The sequence below is a fragment of the Natator depressus genome, chromosome 3 (assembly GCF_965152275.1).
Source record: "Natator depressus isolate rNatDep1 chromosome 3, rNatDep2.hap1, whole genome shotgun sequence".
NCBI classification, from domain to species: Eukaryota; Metazoa; Chordata; order Testudines; family Cheloniidae; genus Natator; species Natator depressus.
Genome location: NC_134236.1, coordinates 184,988,705 through 185,012,924, shown reverse-complemented (window position 1 = coordinate 185,012,924; position 24,220 = coordinate 184,988,705). Strand labels below are relative to the sequence as shown.

Sequence of the window (24,220 nt, the reverse complement as noted above, 5' to 3'; positions counted from 1 at the left end):
TGAAATTGAAATAATTTGTAATGCTTTCTTGAGCTGGCATCCAGAGCTGATATTTATTTTGGTAGTTCTTCTTTGAGTGCTTATTCATGTCCATTCCATGTTAGGTTCATGTTCACAGTCGTTGATTTTTCCCTCAGTGATATCCATTGGGTCTGCTCTAGCACCCTCTGTTGCCGCGCACTCATCTGCTGGTATAAAGGGCCTGGCCAACTCCACACCCTCTCAGTTCTTTCTTACTGTCTCTGATGGTTGCTAGAACAGCTCCTCTTGCTTTAGCAAACTCTTACTCAGTGGTTTTAGTTTAGTCCTTTTCCCTGTTTTTTCTATCCCAGTTCTTTATTTTCTCGGTATGGACTGTTGTAGATTAGTCATATATAGTTAGTTGGCACTTCTCGCCCTGTTAGCAGATTTTCGTCCACTCCCAGTGCCAGGGCATGCCTCAGTCCCCAGGTTTCAAGCCCTCTGCCTCCTGCAGTAAGCCCATGCCTGTAAGTGACCTTTACTCTTCTCTGAACAAATGGTTGTGAAGCTTCATGGCCTGAAGGATTCTAGAGTCACTCTGAGTCTCTGGGTCTATATGCACCAGCGCCTTCAAGGAAACACTTCAGGCCTCAACAACCGGTCTGCTTCTTGGCTTCAGCACCACACCAGGACCTGTTTGAGAAGCAAATTGGGTTATAAATGAAGACATCTGCCCCCACCCTCTTCAGCCTTGCTACCGGTCTCTCACAGATACTCCGGAGGCCCCCAGCAGAACTTTTGAGGAGGTGCCCAAAGACGTTATACTAGTTTCTGAACTGGATCCTGCCCTCATTTTGTTTTCAAACTCTCTTTCCCGCTTCAGCCTGGACTGCTGGATACTGAGTACAGTGGAGGAAGGTTACACTCTCCAGTTTATTTCTATCTCTCCCTCCCACCCCACTTCCTCATCCCTCTTCAGGAACCCTTCTCATGAGCAGCTTTTACCCCAGGAGGCTGTGGAGAAGGTACCTCAGAGCTTGAGAGGGAAAGGGTTTTACTCCCGTTATTTCATAATCCTGAAGGCCAAATGGGGGTCTCAGACCCATCCTTGACCTGCATTTCCTCAACAGTTATCTCAAGAAACTCTGGAGTGGCACACACATGCACTGGTATAAGGGCCGTCACTGGCTCCCCCTTCAGTCAGTTCCTTCTTACCGCCGGTGATGGTGCTGGAACATCTCCTTGCTTCGCAAGCTTTTCTTTCTGTCTCTACTGTGCCTAGTAGTGAATTTGTTGTGTATAGTAGTTTTAAAGTTGTATAGTTAATAGTTCCCTTCGTGTTAAGTTAGAAATAGTTAGTCGCAGGCAGGACTCAGTCTAAGGATGGGACATGCCCCGGGCCCCAGGCTTCAAACCTTGTGACTGTTGCAAAAAACCCATGGCTGTCAGTTATCCCCATAGAAGCGGCCTAAAGTGTTTAGGGGAAACCCATGTGAGTGACAAGTGTCGCATTTGCAAGAGCTTCAGTCCATGGATCAAAAAGGACCGGGACATTCATCTCCAAGTGCTCCTTATGGACTCCACCAGCCTCGGAGCTGATGGGATCGGACTCTACTCCAACCACTGTGGCCTCAGTGCAGAGCGCGCCACCAGCACTGACCAGCACTGATCCCCATCCCCGGTACCGGCTAAAAAGCAGAGGAAGGCTGGGAGGGGGCATTCTCCTACATCCTGTAAAGGGAAGGAGAGAGTAGGAGGAGAGCAAAGACCCACGCAGTGCAGCCTTTCCCCTCTGGATGGCGGCCAGGCTCCAATGCCTGCTGAGCTGTCAAGCCCAATTCAAGACCCGCCTGCCACCCCAGGAAGCAGCAGAGGCACTGTGCCGTCCATGGCGGAGGCCTTTCAGGCTGCTCATGGCACCATTCTGAAGGGTTGAGACGCCAGTCCCCGGAGCCCCTTCACCAGTTGCCGGATCGCCGGTACGGTTCACCGTGGGCATGTCAACGGTCTCCAACACATTGGTCTTCTCATTCCCACTCCCAATCTACAGAGCGGAATCACTCTCTTAAGTGTGAGGTATCGATCACCAGGATACCGTCACTGATCCTCCGAACACCGCCACTGATCACTGGGGTCACAGCAACCAGTGCCATCGCCCCCATACAGGTCCTCAATGGAGGTCTGCACCCAGAGCCAACGGGATTGGGGTAGACAGGCAGCCTTGGTACCGTCCTGGTCCTCCAGTCAAGTCTCTCCCTCCTCGGGCTCGGACAGTGAGGAGGAGACCCTTCCCGCAGGCCAAGACCACCCACTGGGGGCACCGGTATTCCCCTCTGGGCCACCAGTGGCAGCATGGCCCCAGGGCCAGTGACCGGCTCATTGGCAACTATGGAACCCCTGGGGATTTCCCCACCCATTGCAGGAGCATAGGTTGGCCTTGGGGACTTCTGAAATATAGTCAGTGACAGTCTTCCACCCGCCCCCCAGTGAGGCAATAACGGGGTCCTCTCAGTCGGTTCCCCAGTATGATGCAAGAGCCCACCAGGACTCATGGGGCTGGAAGCCGAGGAACTGGCGGCGCCCTCAGACTCCCTCTTCAATGTGCTAAGTGAAGCAAGGTGGCATTGTCAGTGCACAAGGGAGTGGTGAAAATGACTAAGGCCCTGTGCCAGACACCCTCCTCCCTGCCCCCCATCTCCAAGTGGGCGGAAAGAAAATACTACGTCCCCAGTAAGGGGTACTGACTATCTTTATACCCACCCTGCCCCAAGCTCACTGGTTGTGTTGGCAGCTAATGAGTGTGATAGACAGGGCCAACTGGGAACAACACCTAAGAACAAGGAGGCAAAGAGGCTCGATCTCTTTGGTAGAAAAATTTATTCTACGTCCAGCCTCCAGCTGAGAGTGGCCAACCATCAGGCCTTACTTGGCTGTTACGATTTTAATATTTGGCATTCCATGGCCAAGTTTACAGATTCGCTGCCAGAGGAGCCCAGGAAGGAATTCCTGGATATCCTCAATGAGGGCAGAGTTGTGGCCAGGGCAGCGCTCTAAGCGGCCTCAGATGCGGCAGACTCTGCAGCCTGGTCATGGCTTCAGCCATTTCTATGAGGTAGATGTCCTGGTTGCAGTCATTGGGCCTATCGATGGAAGTTCAACAATCCATCCAAGACCTCCCATTCGATGGCCTGGCATTGTTTTTGGAGCAAACAGACAGTAAATTACATGGCCTGAAAGACTTCAGGGCTACCTTGCGCTCCCTGGGCCTTTACATGCCAGGACCGGTGAGGAAGCGGTTTAAGCGACAACAGCCCCACCAGTTTGGGAGCCAACCTCGGTCAGAGCCCTTCCGCAAGAAGGGCAAGGACTATAAGTTCCAGCAAGGCCATCAGCCGGCACCTTCAACTCACTTGAGCTCCCCCCCGTAACTAATCAGGTAACAAGCAGGCATTTTGAGGGTGTGCTTGAGAACAACCTTCCAGTCTGTGTCCTGGATCCTGCTCCCATGTTATTTTCCAACTATTTGTCCCCCTTCCTCCCTGCCTGGGCTTCTGTAACATCGGTCCAATGGGTCCTCAGTACAGTAGCAGGGGGATATACCCTCCAGTTTATTTCTATCCACCCCTCCCACCCTCCGTCCCCGTCCCTCTTCAGGGATACTTCTCACGAGCATCTGCTCGCTCAAATGCAGGGCCTTCTGTGGGTGGGAGCCATGGAGGAGGTCCCTCTGCGCTTGAGGGGGAAAGCATTTTATTCACACTATTTTTTTATCCCAAAAGCCAAGGGGGGCCTGTGCCCCATCCTCGACCTGCGAAACATCAACAAGTATCTCAAGAAGTTGAAGTTCCACATGGTCTCCTTGGCCTCCATCATTCCTTCCCTGGATCCAGGAGACTGGTACGCTGCCCTCGATCTGAAAGATGCTCACTTTCACATATCAATATTTCACTGACACAGACTGTTCCTACATTTCGTAGTTGGGACCACCCAATGCCAATTTGCAGTGCTCCCTTTTGGCCTAGCAACAGCAACAATGGTGTTTACGAAATACATGTCAGTGGTGGTGGCCTACCTCAGATGTCGGGGTATCCAGATTTACCAGTACGTTGATGACTGACTCATCAACAGCCGGTCCAGGTCCAGCACAGCGTCAAGATGTTGCAAGCCATTTGTTAAGCTCTGGGCCTGTTGATAAACAAAAATCAATGTTGTTCCAGGTCCAATGGATGGAGTTTATCGGAGTGGTACTTGACTCTCTCTGAGACAGAGCATTCCTGCCAGAGGCCACGTTCAGGGCAAAGTCAGATCTGATTGCCAGCATCACTGCCCATCTGCTCACCACTGCCAGGGTCTGTCTCACACTATTGGGGCACATGGCAGCATGCACATACGTAGTCCGACATGCAAGACTCAGGCTGCATCCCCGCCAGATGTGGCTGGTGTCGATCTACTCCCTGGACAGACATCACCTAGACAAGGTCATCACGATCCCTCCGTGGGTGCTTACCTCTCTTCAGTGGTGGTCTGACCCAATTCTGGTGTTGGAAGGTGTGCCGTTCACAAGCCCGCAACCCATGGTCTCCCTGATTTCAGATGCATCCAACCTTGGTTGGGGAACGCATCTCGGTACACTGCGGACTCAAGGGTTATGGTCTCAAAAGGAGCTCACATTGCATATAAACATCAGGGAGCTCAGAGCCATCTGCCTGGTTTGAAGTGTCTTCCTTCTCCAACCCTCCGGCTGGGTGGTGAAAGACGGACAACACGGCCTCAGTGTTCTATGTCAACAGGAGGGGGAAGCTTGATCATCAGCTCTGTGCTGGGAGTTCTGCATCCAGCATGCAATCTACCTGGAAGCCTCGCACCTCCCCAACATCCGGAACACGGTGATGGATCACCTCAGCAGGTCCTTCTTCTCTCACTACGAGTGGTCCCTTCGCTTGGAGGTTGTCAGAATACTCTTCCAGAAGTGGTGTGCTCCCCGAGTGGACCTGTACCAGACAGAACAGAAACTGTCATCAGTTTTGTGCTCTCCAAGGTCTCGGCAGAGGCTCACTATCCGATGCCTTTCTCCTGTCTTGCTCAGGGACCTGATGTACGCCTGCCCACCAATTCCGCTCATCAGCAGTCCTCTCAAAAATCAAGAGGGACAAGGCATGGGTCATTATGATTGCCTGAGCATGGCTTCGCCAGCATTGGTTCGGCATGCTCATGGACCTGGCTGTTGCAGCCCCATGGCCATTTGCCAGCCACCCGGACCTACTCTTGCAGGATCACGGTCGACTTCTGCACCCGAACCTCACCTCTCTCCACCTCACAGCTTGGATGCTGCGTGGCTGAATCCAGAGGAACAATTCTGTTCTCGTCAGGTACAGCAGGTTCTCTTGTAGAGCAGAAAGCCCTCCACCAGAGCAACTTACCTGGCAAAGTGGAAGTGTTCCTTCTGCTGGGCATTGGAGTGGAATATTTCCCCAACCCAGTTATCTCTGCAGTTCATCCTGGATTACCTGCTTCACTTAAAGCACCAGGGTCTCACCTTCTCTTCGATCAAGGTGCACCTGGCTCCCATATCGGCCTTCCATCCTCGTACCCAGGGTGGATTGGTCTTCTCGCATGAGACGTCGATCAGGTTCTTGAAGGGCCTTAAAAGACTCTTTCAACTGGTTCGGGACCCGGTTCCCCATTGGGACCTCAACCTGGTCCTCTCCAGGCTCACGGATCCACCCTTTGAGCCTATGGCTTCTTGTTCCATTTCCCACTTGTTGTAGCTATTACCTCAGCGAGATGTGTCTCTGAAATTAAAGCCCTCACTTCAGAGTCCCCGTACACAGGATTTTACAAGGACAAGGTCCAACTGCGGCCCCATCCAGTCTTGCTGCCAAAGGTGGTGTCGCACTTCCATGTCAACCAGAATAACTTATAAAGAAAAGGAGTACTTGTGGCACCTTAGAGACTAACCAATTTATATGACCATAAGCTTTCATGAGCTACAGCTCACTTCGTCGGATGCATTCAGTGGAAAATACATTTTATACACAGAGATTTATATACACACAGAACATGAAAAAATGAGTGGTGTTATACACACTGTAAGGAGAGTGATCACTTAAGATGAGCTATTACCAGCAGGAGAGCGGGGGCGGGGGGGAGAAGAAAACCTGTTGTAGTGATATCGAGGCTCGTTCACCTGCATATCTACCAATGTGATATATGCCATCATGTGCCAGCAATGCCCCTCTGCCATGTACATTGGTCAAACTGGACAGTCTCTACGTAAAAGAATAATAGGACACAAATCAGATGTTAAGAATTATAACATTCATAAACCAGTTGGAGAACACTTCAGTCTCTCTGGTCACTCGATTACAGACCTAAAAGTCTCAATATTACAACAAAAAGACTTCAAAAACAGACTCCAATGATAGACTGCTGAATTGGAATTAATTTGCAAACTGGATACAATTAACTTAGGCTTGAATAGAGACTGGGAGTGGATGGGTCATTACACAAAGTAAAACTATTTCCCCATGTTTATTTCCCCCACACACACACCCCACTGTTCCTCAGACGTTCCTGTTAACTGCTGGAAATGGCCCACCTTGATTATCACTACAAAAGATTCCTCCCCTCCCCCGCTCTCCTGCTGGTAATAGCTCATCCTGAGTGATCACTCTCCTTACAGTGTGTATGATAACACCCATTTTTTCATGTTCTGTGTGTATATAAATCTCCTCACTGTATTTTCCACTGAATGCATCCGATGAAGTGAGCTGTAGCTCACGAAAGCTTATGCTCAGATAGTCTCTAAGGTGCCACAAGTACTCCTTTTCTTTTTGCAGATACAGACTAACACGGCTGCTACTCTGAAACCTGTCAGAATATCTTATATATGGCAAATATAGTGCCCGTTTTTTAAAAGGGAAGAAGGAGAATCTGGGGAACTACAGACCGGTCAACTTCACCTCAGTCCCTGGAAAAATAATGGAGCAGGTCCTCAAGGAATCCATTTTGAAGCACTTGGAGGAGAGGAAGGTGATCAGGAACAGTCATCATGGATTCACCAAGGGCAAGTGTCATAAATATAAAGGGAAGGGTAACCACCTTTCTGTACACAGTGCTATAAAATCCCTCCTGGCCAGAGGCAAAATCCTTTCACCTGTAAAGGGTTAAGAAGCTAAGATAACCTCGCTGGCACCTGACCCAAAATGAGCAATAAGGGGACAAGATACTTTCAAATCTGGAAGCGGGGGGGGTTTGTCTGTCTGTCTGTGTGATACCTTTGCCAGGAACAGATCAAGGATGCAAGCCTTCCAACTCCTGTAAAGTTAGTAAGTAATCTAGATAGAAAATGCGTTAGATTTTCTTTTGTTTTTTTGGCTTGTGAAATTCGCTGTGCTGGAGGGAATGTGTATTTCTGTTTTTGTGTCTTTTTGTAACTTAAGATTTTGCCTAGAGGGTTTCTCTATGTTTTGAGTCTGATTACCCTGTAAAGTATTTACCATCCTGATTTTACAGAGGTGATTCTTTTACCTTTTCTTTAAATAAAATTCTTCTTTTAAGAACCTGATTGATTTTTCATTGTTCTTAAGATCTAAGGGTTTGGGTCTGTGTTCACTTGTACCAATTGGTGAGGATATTATTATCAAGTCTTCCCCAGGAAAGGGGGTGTAGGGCTTGGGGGGATATTTTGGGGGAAGACATCTCCAAGTGGTCTCTTTCCCTGTTCTTTGTTTAAATCGCTTGGTGGTGGCAGCGTATCAGGTTTTTAACCTAAGCTGGTTCCCAAGGCAAGAAAGAAATCTGTGCCTTGGAGAAGTTTTAACCTAAGCTGGTAAGAATAAGCTTAGGGGGTCTTTCATGCAGGTCCCCACATCTGTACCCTAGAGTTCAGAGTGGGGAAAGAACCCTTGACAGGGCAAGTCATGCATGACCAACTGGATTGCCTTCTATGATGAGATAACTGGCTCTGTGGATATCGGGAAAGCAGTAGATGTGATATACCTTGACTTTAGCAAAGCTTTGGATACTATCTCCCACAGGAAGGTAGGATCCCTCACTACAGAAAGGATGTGGACAAATTGGAGAGAGTCCAGCAGAGGGCAGTGACAATGATTAGGGGGCTGGGGCACATGACTTACAAGGAAAGGCTGAGGGAACAGGGCTTATTTAGTCTGCAAAAGAGATGAGTGACTGGGGATTTGATAGCAGCCTTCAACTACCTGAAGGGGGGTTTCAAAGAGGATGAAGCTCGGCTGTTCTCAGATGGCAAAACAAGGAGTAATGGTCTCAAGTTGCAGTGGGGGAGGTCTAGGTTGGATATTAGGAAAAGCTGTTTCACTAGGAAGGTGGTGAAGCACTGTAATGAGTTACCTAGGGAGGTGGTGGAATCTCTATCATTAGCAGTTTTTAAGGCCTGGCTTGACAAAGCCTTGGCTGGGATGATTTAGTTGGTGTTGGTCCTGCTTTCAGCAGGGGGTTGGACTAGATGACCTCCTGAGGTCTCTTCCAGCCCTAATCTTCTGTGATTTTATATCTTCCTCCCAGTGTTCTGTCCAAAGCCTCACACAATCAATGAGGAGAGGTGGCTGCACACTCTAGATGTCAGGCGCACCCTGGCATTCTACCTGGAGTGCACCAAGCCCTTCCACATGTCGACCAAGCTCTTTATCGCAGTAGCTAACAGGATGAAGGGTTTTCTGGTGTCCTCAGAGGATTTGGAATCGGATCATAAATAGCATCCATACTTGTTACAAGTTGGTGCAGGCTGTGCCTCCACCAATAATGAAGGCTAATTCGACTGGACTCACTCGTCTTCAGCTGCCTTCCTGGTGCACGTCCCTATCCAGGACATCTGCAGGGCCAGGACGTGGTCTTCGGTACACACATTTACAACACATTATGCCATCACTCACCAAGCCAGAGATGACACTGGATTTGGCAGAGCTGTGTTGCAATCAACATGTCCATGAACTCCTACTTGCCTCCCATGGTACTGCTTGGGAGTCACTTACAATGAGCAAGCACTTGAAGAAGAAAAGATGGTTACCTTTTGTAACAGTTGTTCTGCAAGATGTGTTGCTCATGTCCATTCCAGGACCCACCCTCCTTCCCCTGTGTTGGAGTTCCGGCAAGAAGGAACTGAGGGAGGGGGCAGCAGGTGGTGCCCGTTATACTGGGGCATACGGGCGCCATTCCAGAGGGCACCAGAGTTGGTCCCCTATGGCTAACACTGCGTGAAAAACTTCCACCACCAGTGCATGTGGCAAGCACACACATCTACAATGGAATGGACATGAACAACACATCTTGAAGAACAACAGTTACAAAAAGTAACCATCTTTTATTCTTATAGTCCTAGCATGGCCACACCAGCACTGGTTTTGGCACATTATTGGACCTATCGTGACCCCGATGCCATTCCCTCCCCCTCATACCTGATCTGGCAAAATCACCGCTGATTCTCCACCCAAACCTCAAGGCCCTCCACCTGACCGCGCAGAAGCTCCATGGTTAAATGCAGTGGAGCAAGTCCACCAGGTATTGCTATGTAGTAGGAAACCATCTACTAGAGCGATTTACCTTGCCAAGTAGAAGCGTTTCTCCATGTGGTCATCCCAGTGAGGCCTCTCACCTGGTAGGTCACCTTTCCAGTCTATGCTGGAATATCTGCTTCATCTGAAACAGCAGGGCCTAGCCATTTCATTGATTAAGGTACACCTAGTGGCCATTTCCACCTTCCACCCTTTGGTGGATGGAAGGTCGTTTTTTTCTCACAAAATGTCTGTTCACTTCCTCAAGGGCTTAGAGGGACTATACCCTCAGATTCGTGAACCCGTTCCACCATGGGACCTGAACCTGTTAAGACTCTCAGGGCCTCTCTTTGAGCCGCTGGCATCATGCCCCTTTTTGTACGTCTTATGGAAGGTCACCTTCCTGGTAGCAATTACCTTGGCCAGGAGAGTCTGAGATATCAGGGTCCTTACATCAGAACCCCCTTATACAGTGTTCTTTAAGGACAAGGTACAACTTCCCCACCCTGCGTTTCTCCCGAAGATGGTTTCGCAGTTCCATAGCCTCATTACTGTCTTCTTGCAAGTATTCTTCCCAAAACTGCTCACGAATAGGGAGGAGCAGCGTTTCCACATGCTGGATGTTAGGCAGGCCGTCGCTTTCTATATAGAAAGGACCAAACCGTTCTGCAAGTCTACGCAGCTCTTTGTGACAGTAGCAGACGACGAAAAGCCTGCCAATTTCGGTCCAAAGATTTTCATCATGGATCACTTCCTGCATTCGCACATTCTGTGAGGAGGTGTGTGCCCTGCCTCCTGCTCTCTTGACCACCCACTCAACAAGAGCTCAAGTATCCTCAGCAGCGTTTCTGGCCTAGGTCCCAATCTAGGATATTTGTAGAGCAGTGACTTGATCATCGGTGCATACTTTTTCATACCACTACACCGTTACCCGGAAGGCTACAGATGATGTCAGGTTTGATAGAGCAGTCTTGCAATCCACATGTCTAGGAACTCCGAGCCCATCTCCTAAGGTACTGCTTGGGCGTCACCTAACATGGGATGGACATGAGCAAACACTCAAAGAAAAAACAGTTACTGACCTTTCTGTAACTGTTGTTCTTTGAGATGTGTTGCTCATGTCCATTCCACAATTCACCCTTCTGCTCCTTGGTCAGAGTTAGCCAGCAAGAAAGAACTGAGAGGAGCTGGCCGGCCTGACGGATACCACTTAGGGGAAAATCTTCAGCAACTGTGCATGTGGCACGTGCACACCTAAAGTGGAATGGACATGAGGAACACATCTCGAAGAACAACAGTTACAGAAAGGTTAGTAATCATTTTTTTTCAGTCCTCCATCCACAATTTCATAGTTGTTCTTAGGTGGGGGAGAGAGATGTGTGAGTGGCCCCAACAAACAATGCTGACTAGAAGATTTTGGAGGATCGTAGTGCAGGCCTTTTTATCCCAGAAGTCTAAAAATGCACAGGCTCACCTCAAAGTTCTTCAGCTAATGATAAGTAAGCTCCATTTCTTTTAAATCTTACAGTGCCACGAAAGTCACTTGGCCATGAAGTGAATGAATTGACATCAAGTAGATTGCTTAAGCTGGAAATGGAAAACCAGAGTTTGGTGAAGATGGTGGAAGAGCTACAAAATACAATGGGTTCTGTAGAAGGCAGTAATTCAAAGATTCTAAAAATGGAAAAAGAAAACCAAAGACTTAGCAAAAAGGTAACCATCAATATGTGCATGTATAATATGATCAAATAGACTATAAAAGGTGTGGTATGTCAGGTTTTATCAGCATGAGTTTGGGATGGATGCATTACTCACATGTGCTAAAGTGTTCTGTGTGTGTGAGAGAGAGAGAGATTAGTCTTTTCATAATTAAGACTAAAGCAGGCTTTCCATTCTGATTCTGATTTTGCCCCCTTTGCTACAATCTCTTTCTCTCTCTCTCTCTCTCAAAAAAAAAAAGTTGTTTGTATTTAAGATTTTGCATCTGTGGTCTTTAGCCAAAGTGGAATTTTGATTAAACTGTTGCAGTGAATCTGACACATGTGGAACTTAAAATAGATGTTACAATAATTTTCAGAAAGTTAATGGCATATCTTTGTCACATTATATTTTCAGAACAGCTTGGCCTAGAAACTTGTTTGACTTAAGAGTCCTTGATGTGATTTAGTGCATAGAACTAATTTAGAGAGAACTGGGTGGTTTTGTTTTGGACTTGTTCACTAGTGACTGACTAAAGTGTGGAATATCTATCATGGCTGTTTCTGCACAGCTCAGGAACTCTGTAAAGGTTTCAGCCAGCTCTATTTTCAGCATCAGTACAAACTTTTTTGCTGAATAATGGTTGAACTAAGTGTGGGCTGTGTTGAGCTAGGTGGTTGAGCTGTGTATGTATGTTTGTGTAGGGAAGCAAGGGGCAAAGTTAGGTTGTTCGTAGTACTTTAACTAGGAATTTCCATACTTCACAACATTGGATTTGTTGAAGGTTATTTTGTTTTGAATTTAACCTTAACCTAGAATTTCTTGGATTTCTGATGTCTGTGTTTGTAAAACTATAATGTTTTCTTTTTTTCTTTGTTGTACTGTTACTTTTTCAACATTAACTTCAGTTCCAGTCTTAGAAAAGATACATAAAACACAGCATATCTCCTGATATTTAGAGATGTTAAGATATTTATTGTGATGAACTTAATAAATATGAACCAATATAAAGAATCTAGTTTTAAAAAGCTCCCAGTTTCATAGATACTGAAGAAGTCACCAAGTATATTCTTAAATTGAATTTTGTTGAGCATCTCACTTTGCTCCTCTCTTGCTGGAAGAACAGAACAGCTGATGTTACAGCACCAACTACCCGGAAGTACGGAGACAAATCATAATGAAAGCCTAAGTGCCTGACTCAAAAGAATTAATAGGCTGAGTCCACCCCCAGCCCTTCAGTCTTTTTGCATGCCTCTTTCCTGGAAGCATGGAGTGTAGCTCTTGACTAGGGCTGTCAAGCGATAAAAAAAAATAAATCACGATTAAAAAAATTAATAATAAATTATCAAACAATAATAGAATACCATTTATTTATATATTTTTGGATGGTTTCCACATTTTCTGATATATTGATTTCAATTTCAACACAGAATTCAAAGTACTCAGTGTTCACTTTATATTTATTTTTATTATAAATATTTACACTGTAAAAATAAAAGAAATAGTATTTTTCAATTAACTTAATACAAATACTATAGTAAAATCTCTTTATCATGAAAGTTGAAGTTACAAATGTAGAATTATGCACAAAAAATACTTGCATTCAAAAATAAAACATCAAACTTTAGAGCCTACAAGTCCTCTCCATCCGTCCTACTACTTGTTCAGCCAATCGCTCAGACGAACAAGTGTGCTTACATGTGCAGGAGATAATGCTGCCCGCTCCTTGTTTATAGTGTCACCTGAAAGTGAGAACAGGCGTTTGCATGGCATGGTGTTGCAAGGTATTTACGTGCCAGATGCACTAAAGATTCAGATGTCCCTTCATGCTTTGACCACCATTTCAGAGGACATGCGTCCACGCTGATGAGGGGTTCTGCTTGATAACGATCCAAAGCAGTGCAGACCGACACATGTTCATTTTCATCATCTAAGTCAGATGCCATCAGCAGAAGGTTGATTTTCTTTGTTTGTGGTTCGGGTTCTGTAGTCTCTGCATTGGAATGTTGCTCTTTTAAGACTTCTGAAAGCATGCTCCACACCTCGTCCCTCTCAAATTTTGGAAGGCACTTCAGATTCTTAAACCTTGGGTCGAGTGCTGTAGCTATTTTTAGAAATCTCACATTGGTACCTTCTTCGCATTTTGTCAAATCTGCAGTGAAAGCATTCGTAAAACAAACGTTCTGGGTCATCATCCGAGACTGCTATAGCATGAAATATATGGCAGAATGCAGGTAAAACAGAGCAGGAGACATGCAATTCTCCCTCAAGGACTTAAGTCACAAATTTAATTAACACATTTTTTAAACGAGCATCATCAGCATGGAAGCATGTCCTCTGGAATGGTGGCTGAAGCATGAAGGGGCATACAAATGTTTAGCATATCTGGCACGTAAATGCCTTGCAACACCGACTACAAAAGTGCCATGCGAATGGCTGTTCTCACTTTCAGGTGACATTGTAAATAAGAAGCAGGCAGCATTATCTCCCATAAATGTAAACAAACTTGTTCGTCTTAGCGATTGGCTGAACAAGAGGTAGGACTGAGTGGACTTGTAGGCTCTAAAGTTTTACATTGTTTTACTTTTCAATGCAATTATTTTTTGTTCATAATTCTACATTTGTAAGTTCAACTTTCATGATAAAGAGATTGTACTCCAGTATTAAACCTCCCCCTCCCTGTGGACCCTGCACAAGTTCTGCAGGCTCCAGGCCCTAAGAGGGGTAATGGCTCTACAAGTTCAGATTTCTTTATCCTCTTCTCCATTGGCTGGTTTCCTTGAACAGTTTCTGTCTGGTGCACCTATGGTGGTTCCCCCTCTTGTGTCTCTTGCATCTGCTTTTTAGCCCTTATAGCCTGCTCCTTCACAGGGTGCTCCTGCAGCTTCCTTCATTCCTTCCTTACTTCAAATAGTAAGTAGTTTGAGACTTGGGACTCTCTTTTTTTAATTCCCTCACACACACCCTCTGGTAGCTGGGGAGTGGGCTTTTCAAACTCTCCCCTTCCCTCACTCTTCATTTACCATCAATTGCTCTTCCCTCCAGCATCCTGTTGAACTTGGTTGCATTCTCTCTGCAGCCATTGGAAGGTGCTCATATGTGATCTCAAAATACTACAGCAGGCTCAAGTTACTGCATTCTGGGGCACTGGAAAGTTCTCCGGTACTTCGTGATGGTCATTGCCGCCTCTTGTCTCCAGCCTGGTCCATCAGTCCCGTTCTTTCAGTTTCTCAACTAGTAAAAGAAAATAGTATCTAGCGTCTTTTTTAATTTTTATTTATTTATTTCCTCATTACATATTTATGAACCTTTCTTCAATTAGCATTAAGTACATGTAGTATTTGTTTTAGATAACCTGTACAATATGCATGTCCAAGCTACAATTTACACATTTGCTGTTTGTTATTCTGTTTCTATCTCACCCTGCTTCTGGGTTTTCCCAGTAGAGTGGGCTTCTTACCCTTTCAAGTTTGTTTATGTTTTACCTAACATCTACCAGCACAACATATTACTTTTGTCCTGTGAGTAATAACATAATTTTAAGCAAATCTCTACAAGTGGAGAAAAAAACTGGGAAAACCACACTTATGCCAGCAAGGCCTTGGCGTAAGTGTTGTCTCATCTAAACTCATTCATTATCCATAACTGTAAATTATTATAGTATAACTAACAAGGATCTTAATTGTACCATTTAGCAGTTCCTCATGTTTGTTTCGGTATCGTAATCCACTATGTTGTGTATATTATTCTAAAAAGTGCCACACCCTCAAAATGTCAGTATTTTCTTTATCTTCTTTAAACATGGGTTTTCAAAGGGCTTTTACTCAAAGTCCAACATTATGTTTGCAGATCATTACCAAAAAAAAAATTGTATTAATTTTCCTTGTGTTGCATTTTGAGGGATACCTCTATTTTCGGGCCTTTTAATAATTGTTCCACAACAAACTTCTCTTATGATGGAGTAAGGTACCCAGCACCCCAGCCTCATAATATAAAATTATCAGATTGGAATTTTGAACAGATTGAATAGAACATTGGGTATCAGTGAGACAGTTATCTGGATCCCAGGGACAGTTGAAATAATTTTAGCAGTTGAGACTTGAGTAAGTTTGGGGAATTCGCCTTTCCAGATTTTTCCCTCATAGCAGATTTTCAAGAGATTTACCTTTTCAATTTGCAACACTTCTGCAACTAAACACAAGACAGTTAATTTAGCATATTTATCTCGTTACTTGTTACAAAAATTGTGGTCAGATGTAATCTTCAAATGAGCAGGTCTCAAACTTTTGCTCTCATCAGTAATACATTACCAGACAACAAATGTCAAAATAGAGTTAAGTTTTTATATTGCCATATAAAATTATGTTAATAGCTAGGACTCTCAAGCGATTAAAAACATTCATCATGATTAATCGCACTTTTAAACAATAGAATACCATTTAAATATTTTTCGATGTGTTCTACATTTTCAAATATATTGATTTCAGTTACAACACAGAATACAAAGTGTACAGTGCTCACTTTATATTTATTTTTGATCACAAATATATGCACTGTAAAAATGATAAACAAAAGAAACAGTATTTTTCAATTCACCTAATACAAGTACTTTAGTGCAATCTCTTTATCATGAAAGTTGAACTTACAAATGTAGAATTACGTACAAAAAAACCCTGCACCCAGAAACAAAACAATGTCAAACTTTAGAGCCTACAAGTCCACTTAGTCCTACTTCCTGATCAGGCAATCAGTAAGACAAAAATATTTGTTTACATTTGCAGGAGATAATGCTGCCCACTTCTTATTTACAATGTCACCTGAAAGTGAGAACAGGCGTTCACATGGCATTGTTGTAGCCAGTGTTGCAAGATATTTATGTGCCAGATGCACTAAAGATTCATGTCTCCTCATTTGACCACCATTCCAGAAGACATGCGTCCATGCTGATGACGGGTTCTGTTCGATAATGATCCAGAACAGTGCAGACCAATGCATGTTCACTTTCATCATCTAAGTCAGATGCCACCAGCAGAAGGTTGATTTTCTTTTTTGGTGTTTTGGGTTCTGTTTGGATACATTGGAGTGTAGCTCTTTTAAGACTTCTGAAAGCATGTTCCATACCTCATCCCTCTCAGCTACTGCATATGCTGTCTTCCCTCTAGGAAGGGCAGAAGTAAAGACTTCACTTAGCCCAAGAATACTATGGGATTTGTGGTCAGAGTCCATAGATTGAGGTAAAGATGAATCTTAGAACTTCATTTGAAGGTTGGATGTCACCAGCCCATGAGGAGAGAGAATAGGATAGGTACAGGGGAGTTTTCAGCCTTCATATGAATGGTGAATGTAGACGATTGGTATGTTTGGCCCTTAGTGGTATTTGAATGAGGGAAGTGTCCTGTCTGAATTAATTTCTCACATAATTATTTTATTACTTCCTATAGTATCTATCCTTGTGGCAGATCTGAGGGATAAGATGCCAGATATTGTAATCTTTGGTCTGTAGTGGAAGGATGGACTCTAGAAAAACTGAGTGAGTTCCCCATATGTGGTGGCTGGTTCACCACTTGATGTGAGAATAATGGTGGTCTGAAGCCATTATTAGAAATATTGGTGAAATGGTGTGCTGTCAGTTTTAACAAGTGTTCGCCCAAAAATTTCTCACTTTGCCTGTGATAAAGCCTATGCGCTGTGGATGCAGGTGCTTGCAAACAAAAGGAGTGGGGGACTAGGAAATATGTTCATTTGTTTCCACATTTAAATAATTATGCATTCTCATAACCGAGGTGGGAGGCAGCAGCACCATTTGGCAAAATAACTCCATACATAAAGTACCCTTTTCAGGAAAAGTTTATCCTTAATTCTTTAAAAATATATAGAGTATAATGTATAATTTGTAGAAATGAAAGCGTGGGTAGGGAAGCAGTGAATGCCTTGTAGCAGCAAAGGGAATCTTTCCTAAGGAAAATTTTTGAAATATCCATCATCTAGTAAAATGTGGCCCATTTTATAGACAAAAAATGTATACTTATGATTCCTTGGGATAAAAGTCCAGATGGAGATGTTTTACAATTATCCAGAGACAGGGTGAACTCTAACAGAATAAGAGGATAAGGAGATCTCCTCATCTTTCCTTCAGTTTGCTAAAATAATTTAATAAGTGGCCTCTCCAGACCATCACAATGCAGATAATATAGTTAAGGTGATCAGGATAAAGGGACGCAGAAGCTATGTCTACACTACACACAGCGTCACCGGCATGTAGTGTATATGTAGCTGCACACCACTGTGAAAAGCAAGCTTCGTCCCCACTGTAGTGTTTAGCTGTATTTGTCAGTGAAAGACTTCAGCGCTGGGGAAACACTTCAGGTGCTCCCCACTGCTGGAGTCTTTCACTGCAATGAGAAAAACCTCCTGCCTTCCCCTTGCCAGAGCAAGACTCCTTCCCCCCGACAGAGCCTTTCCCTGCTGCTGAAGCTTTTCCCTGTGGAGGAGAAGGGCTTCAGCACCAGGGAGCTGCCAAAGCCTTTCCCTGATGCCAGTCTTTACCTGCGGTGGGGAAGGGCTCCAGCAGGGGGTGCTGCCTGAGCCTTTCCCCATTGCCTTCCCCTTCCAGAGCCATTCCCCACTGCTGGGTAAAGGTTCTGGTAGTGGGACATTACACTGCTAAAAATAGCAGTGTAGATGGGAAGACATCAGTTAGCCATTTCGGGTACATACTCATGTACGTATCCACACCCTTCAGGGGTGTCTTTACTCGCCTAAGCCATGCCTCGCTGGCTAACCTGCTATTTATAATTGTGTTCTACTCACTTCCAGTGGTGCCTCCTCCTGACCGTCCTGGGGAATAGCTCTGCCAGGTGTTGCACCCTCCTCTGGTTGTGTCTTCACCTGTCCTGTCTTGCCCTGCAGCCCCTCTTACTCTAGGAACTGCAGCCTCCTCTTCATGACTCAGCCCTCCAGCTGGGTCACTACGTGGTTTCCCCTTCTAGGGCATACCCAAAGTCCTTCCACACTGTCAAGGTTCCTTCCCCACTCTGAACTCTAGGGTACAGATGTGGGGACCTGCATGAAAACCTCCTAAGCTTACTTTTACCAGCTTAGGTTAAAACTTCCCCAAGGTACAAATTAATTTTACCCTTTGCCCTTGGAATTTCCACTGTCACCACCAAACTTTAACTGGGTTTACTGGGAAACGTAGTTTGGACACGTCTTTCCCCCCAAAATCCTCCCAACCCTTGCACCCCACTTCCTGGGGAAGGTTTGGTAAAAATCCTCACCAATTTGCATAGGTGACCACAACCCAAACCCTTGGATCTTAGAACAATGAAAAAGCATTCAGTTTTCTTACAAGAAGACTTTTAATAGAAGTAAAGGAATCACTTCTGTAAAATCAGGATGGTAGATACCTTACAGGGTAATTAGATTCAAAACATAGAGAATCCCTCTAGGCAAAACCTTAAGTTACAAAAAAGACACACAGACAGGAATAGTCATTCTATTCAGCACAACTCTTTTCTCAGCCATTTAAAGAAGTCATAATCTAACACATACCTAGCTAGATTACTTACTAAAAGTTCTAAAACTCCATTCCTGTTCTATCCCCGGCAAAAGCAGCATACAGACAGACAGAAACCCTTTGTTTCTCTCCCTCCTCCCAGCTTTTGAAAGTATCTTGTCTCCTCATTGGTCATTTTGGTCAGGTGCCAGCGAGGTTACCTTTAGCTTCTTAACCCTTTACAGGTGAGGGGATTTTTCCTCTGGCCAGGAGGGATTTTAAAGGGGTTTACCCTTCCCTTTATATTTATGACACACACAGTCTCAGGCAGTCTTCTCCAGCACTGTCCAGATGGTGCCACTTCCCCAGTGGCCAGTATGGGAACCCGGGCCCATCCAATGCTCCAGGTTCCAGTCCAGGGACCCTGTACCTGGTAACTGTGGTATGCTTTCTCTCAGCCCTTGTTGCTCCTTCCCTGGACTCCTTCTTACAGCTTCTAGTTCACCCCACCCTTTTGGGTGTACCAGCTCAAACTCCTTCCCCCCAGGGAGTAAGTGTAGACTGCTCTCTATAGCTCCAACACACCTCCCTTCTTCCAGGGAGTGATTGCAGATTACTTCCTTGCAGCCCCCCTTCTGCTACCAGATCCTGGGCTTTATACAGGTCCTCCCTGTTCTTACCCAGCTGAGCCTCATTTAATCAACCCCTGCTCCCTGGCTCCTCCTCCAGGTGCAGTCCTTTCAAGCCTTGTGTGGGGTAGACCTCCCATCAAAGGGGCTAAACATGTATGTACACTACATGCTGCTAGAAGAAGTATGTGGTGTAGATGTACACAAATACTTTAACTGACACTACAAACAGACAAGCCAGAAGAAGACGACGAAAAGGAGAAAAGCATCAACCACAATTTGTGATCAATACCATAAAGCTGAAGAAAGCAACTATTAGCAGCAGGCCACCTCAGTACAGCTTTAGGGACTTCATTAAGCCAATTTATAATTGTTTATTTTGTGTATACTGAGTTTATCTCTATTTAAGTTGTAAAACAAGTTTTGTAAGATTTTATAGAATCATAGCGCTGTAGGGATGGAAGGGACCTTGAGAAGTCATCAAGTCCAGACTCCTGTGCTGAGGCAGAATGAAGTAAACCTAGATTATCCCTGACAGGTGTTTGTCTAACCTGTTCTTAAAAACCTCCAATGATGGGGATTGCACAACTTCCCTTGGAAGCATATTCCAGAGCTTAACTATCTTACAGGTAGAAAGTTTTTCCTAACTAACCTGAATCTCCCTTACTGCAGATTAAGCCCATTACTTCTTGCCCTACCTCCAGTGGGCATGGAGAACATTTGATCACAGTACTCTTTAGCCATAAGATATTTGAAGACTGTTATCAGGTCACCCTTCAGTCTTCTTTTCTCAAGACTAAACATGTCTACTTTCCTTAACCTTTCCTCATAGGTCAGGTTTTCTAAACCTTTTATTATTTTTGTTGCTCTCCTCTTGACTCTCTCCAATTTGTTCAATTTCTGTTATAAAAGAATAGATCTGTTAATAAATAAAATAATTGCAAAATAGGATAAAGGAACTCTCTGTGCTTCAGATGAACTAGTGTTGTGAAGATTCCAGATGCCAGGAATAATCATGGAAGGTAGGATCTTGGTCACGTAGCAGTTGAAAATACAGGTCAAGTGTGCAGCTGTGGAGCGACTGAGATGTTTCAAAAAATCTTCATGAATAGTTCATGATTTTCAGGAAGCTTTCAAACCAAACAATATTTTCCATATTGAAGGCTATCTTTACAACGAAGGGGGCTAGATTTTTTTAATTTTTAGATTAAAGCTTATTTTAGGTGGGATAGAGATTGTATTTAAGATCTGGCAAGTATTACAAACTTATGGACTTGATCCAGCTCCATTGAAGTCAATGAGAATCTTTCCATTGACTTTAACAGGTGTTAGATCGGGCCGTATAACACATATGGAAAACAAAAATAATAATTATAATCTTTTCACTTCACCTCGGTAAGAATAGTCATTTATGTTCATAGTCATCTCTGGATGAATTTTAATATGTTTTTCCCACAGTTGGAAGGACTTGAGAATGAAATTAGCCAAGAGAAACAAAGTCTTCAGAATAGTCAAAATATGAGCAAAGATCTGATGAAAGAAAAAGCACAACTTGAAAAGACCATTGAGACGCTTCGAGAAAATTCAGAGAGACAGGTAAGTAACATAATCTTTGAAAGAAAAAGGACTAGTAACTTTTTTAATGAAAGGTTAAAATAGCCTTGGCGTAAACCGTCACAAAAATCAGTGTAACTGCAATTATAGACTCTGCAAACCTCAAAGATGAACTTTCTATATTTTCAAATAAAATGATGAGGTATTTTTTTCTTAAACTGCATTCAGAATCTTTCAAAAAGTCTTTTGCCATAGTTTGACTGGATGTTTGGATATTTGCTGATATGCCTATTTCTACTATATTTTATTTCTCAAGATGTTGTTTTGGGAAAAGAATCCATTATTGGATTAAATGGCAACCAGAAAGAGAGTGAAGCTAATAATGTATGTTGGTTTTGACTGTTTATATAATCTTAAAATAGACAAACTGATGTACTTGAAAATTTGTCTGTATTTACAGTTTATTGCATAACCATCACCTCTACACACACACAATGTGTGTTATGTTACATGGTATATAATATAGTAGAACATGTTACATGTTATAATATAGTAGAATAAACCACAGCAGAACTTTTGTTTTACCTTATATTAAAGAGGAAGTGATGTATAATATAATCCATCTCCATTTGTTTTACCTCAGTAGACTGCTGTTTATGTATAGAAATAAATTATTTTTGGCATGATACTGACCTAAATTTATAATTTTTTTTCAAATAATTAGATTAAAATATTGGAACAGGAGAATGAACATTTAAATCAAACAGTAGCTGTTCTAAGGCAACGGTCCCAAATCAGCGCTGAAGCAAGAGTGAAAGACATTGAAAAAGAAAATAAAATCCTCCATGAATCTATCAAAGAGACCAGCAGTAAGCTAAATAAGATTGAATTTGAGAAAAAGCAAGTGAGGAAAGAACTGGAACATTATAAAGAGAAAGGAGAAAGAGCAGAAGAGCTTGAGAATGAGTTGCATCATCTTGAAAAGGAGAATGAGTTATTACAGAAAAAGATTACCAATTTAAAAATTACTTGTGAGAAGATAGAAGCCTTAGAGCAAGAAAACTCAGATCTGGAAGTGGAAAATAGGAAGTTGAAAAAAACTTTAGATAGCTTAAAAAACCTTACTTTTCAGTTAGAATCATTGGAGAAAGAGAATTCACAACTTGATGAAGAAAATTTAGAACTAAGAAGAACAGTTGAATCTTTGAAGTGTACAAGCATCAAGATGGCTCAATTACAGTTAGAAAATAAGGAATTGGAAAGTGAAAAGGAGCAACTTAAAAAAGGGTTGGAGTTTATGAAAGCTTCTTGTAAGAAAACAGAACGTTTAGAAGTCAGCTACCAAGGTTTAGATACAGAAAACCAAAGGCTACAGAAAGCATTAGAAAATAGTAACAAAAAGATTCAACAATTGGAAAGTGAACTACAAGATTTAGAGTCTGAAAACCAAACTCTGCAAAAGAATCTGGAAGAATTAAAAATCTCTAGTAAACGCCTAGAGCAATTAGAGAAGGAAAATAAGCTGTTGGAACAAGAGACTTCTCAGCTGGAAAAGGATAAGAAACAACTAGAAAAAGAGAATAAGAGACTCCGACAACAGGCAGAAATTAAGGACAGTACTTTAGAAGAGAACAATATAAAAATTAGTAATCTGGAAAAGGAAAACAAATCTCTATGTAAAGAAATAGGTATATTTAAAGAGTCTTGTGTACGTCTAAAAGAGCTAGAAAAAGAAAATAAAGAACTTGTGAAAAGAGCTACCATTGATAAGAAAACACTTGTCACATTACGAGAGGTAATTTGACTAATTTCCATTCTTCTATTATCTGTCCATCATAAATCTAATATAGCTAAGTGCTGTGTGTCTATAAGATCATAATAGCTTTTTTAACAGTTGTAACATACAGAAAATATGTCTACTAGTAATTTCTGAAAAAATCATGTTCCTACCTTGTTGGTGTGCTTAAATTAATAGTATTTACATGTTAAATATTGTATTTAAACTTTAATAATTATCATTTAATAATTATTATTTCACTCTGATACTGCTAAACTAGTTTGGTATTTTTTTATCCTCATGTTCAAATCAAGTTTAGACAGGAAGTCATGCAAAAAAAAAAAAAGGAAGTAAACATCTAAGGTGAAATCAGACTTATATTTAGGATACAGTTTCTGATTTTACCAGATGTTAATAGTTGGGAGGAAGGAAAAAGTTATATTAACAGGTTGTACAAGCTACATGTAATCACAGAAATTTAGTGCATAGACAGTTTCCAGAAACTAAGTCTGCATTATTAATTTAACATTTTAGATTGATTTTTTTGTTTATTTTGGATAAGGATTTGGTGAATGAAAAACTGAAGACCCAGCAAATGAATAATGAGCTTGAAAAACTTACCCATGAACTTGAAAAGATAGGTTTAAATAAAGAGCGCCTCTTGCATGATGAACAGAGCACAGATGACAGGTGAGAGTGCCTAGACCAGTTTGGGATAGTTTGGCAAACATTTGTTTTTCATTTACAATAATAAAATGGTTTTCCTTCCTACGGTTTTCTCCATATAACATTTGTCCTAAATATAAAGGGAAGGGTAACCACCTTTCTGGATACAGTGCTATAAAATCCCTCCTGTCCAGAGGCAAAATCCTTTCACCTGTAAAGGGTTAAGAAGCTAAGGTCACCTCGCTGGCACCTGACCCAAAATGACCAATGAGGGGACAAGATACTTTCAAATCTGGAGTGGGGGGGGGAGTTTTTTGTCTGTCTGTGTGATACCTTTGCTGAGAACAGATCAAGGATGCAAGTTCTCCAACTCCTATAAAGTTAGTAAGTAATCTAGCTTGAAAATGCATTAGGTTTTCTTTGTTTTGGCTTGTAAATTCGCTGTGCTGGTGGAAATGTGTACTCCTGTTTTTGTGTCTTTTTGTAACTTAAGGTTTTGCCTAGAGGGATTCTCTATGTTTTGAATCTGACTTCCTCTAAGATTATCTTCCATTTTGATCTTACAGAGTTGTTCTCTTATCTTTTTTTGTTCTTCTAATAAAGTTCTATTCTTTAAGAATCTGATTGGGTTTTTAGGGTCTTAAAAATCCAAGGGGTTTGTGCTCATGTTGTTTATTCTCAAGCCTCCCCAGGAAAGGGGGAGTAAGGGCTTGGGGGGACATTTTGGGGGAAATAGGAACTCCAAGTGGTCGTTTTCCCTGGTTCTTTGTTAAGGCGCTTGGTGGTGGCAGCATACTGTTCAAGAACAAGGCAAAGTTTGTGCCTTGGGAAAGTTTTTAACCTAAGCTGGTAAAAATAAGCTTAGTGGGTCTTTCATGCGGATCCCCACGTCTGTACCCTAGAGTTCAGA

At 43.1% G+C, this 24,220-nt stretch overlaps 1 protein-coding gene across 10 annotated transcripts in view; it reads left to right on the top strand.

The window, feature by feature from the left end:
• The window catches only part of CCDC88A (coiled-coil domain containing 88A), a 363,848-nt gene that overhangs the window by 258,530 nt on the left and 81,098 nt on the right, over window positions 1-24,220 (top strand). For all 10 annotated transcript variants that reach the window (XM_074949474.1, XM_074949473.1, XM_074949477.1 and 7 more), the window contains exons 13-16: window positions 11,020-11,204; window positions 20,772-20,909; window positions 21,592-22,662; window positions 23,207-23,334. In XM_074949474.1, the coding sequence (XP_074805575.1) occupies window positions 11,020-11,204; window positions 20,772-20,909; window positions 21,592-22,662; window positions 23,207-23,334 (1,522 nt within the window). The remainder of the gene's footprint in view (window positions 1-11,019; window positions 11,205-20,771; window positions 20,910-21,591; window positions 22,663-23,206; window positions 23,335-24,220) is intronic.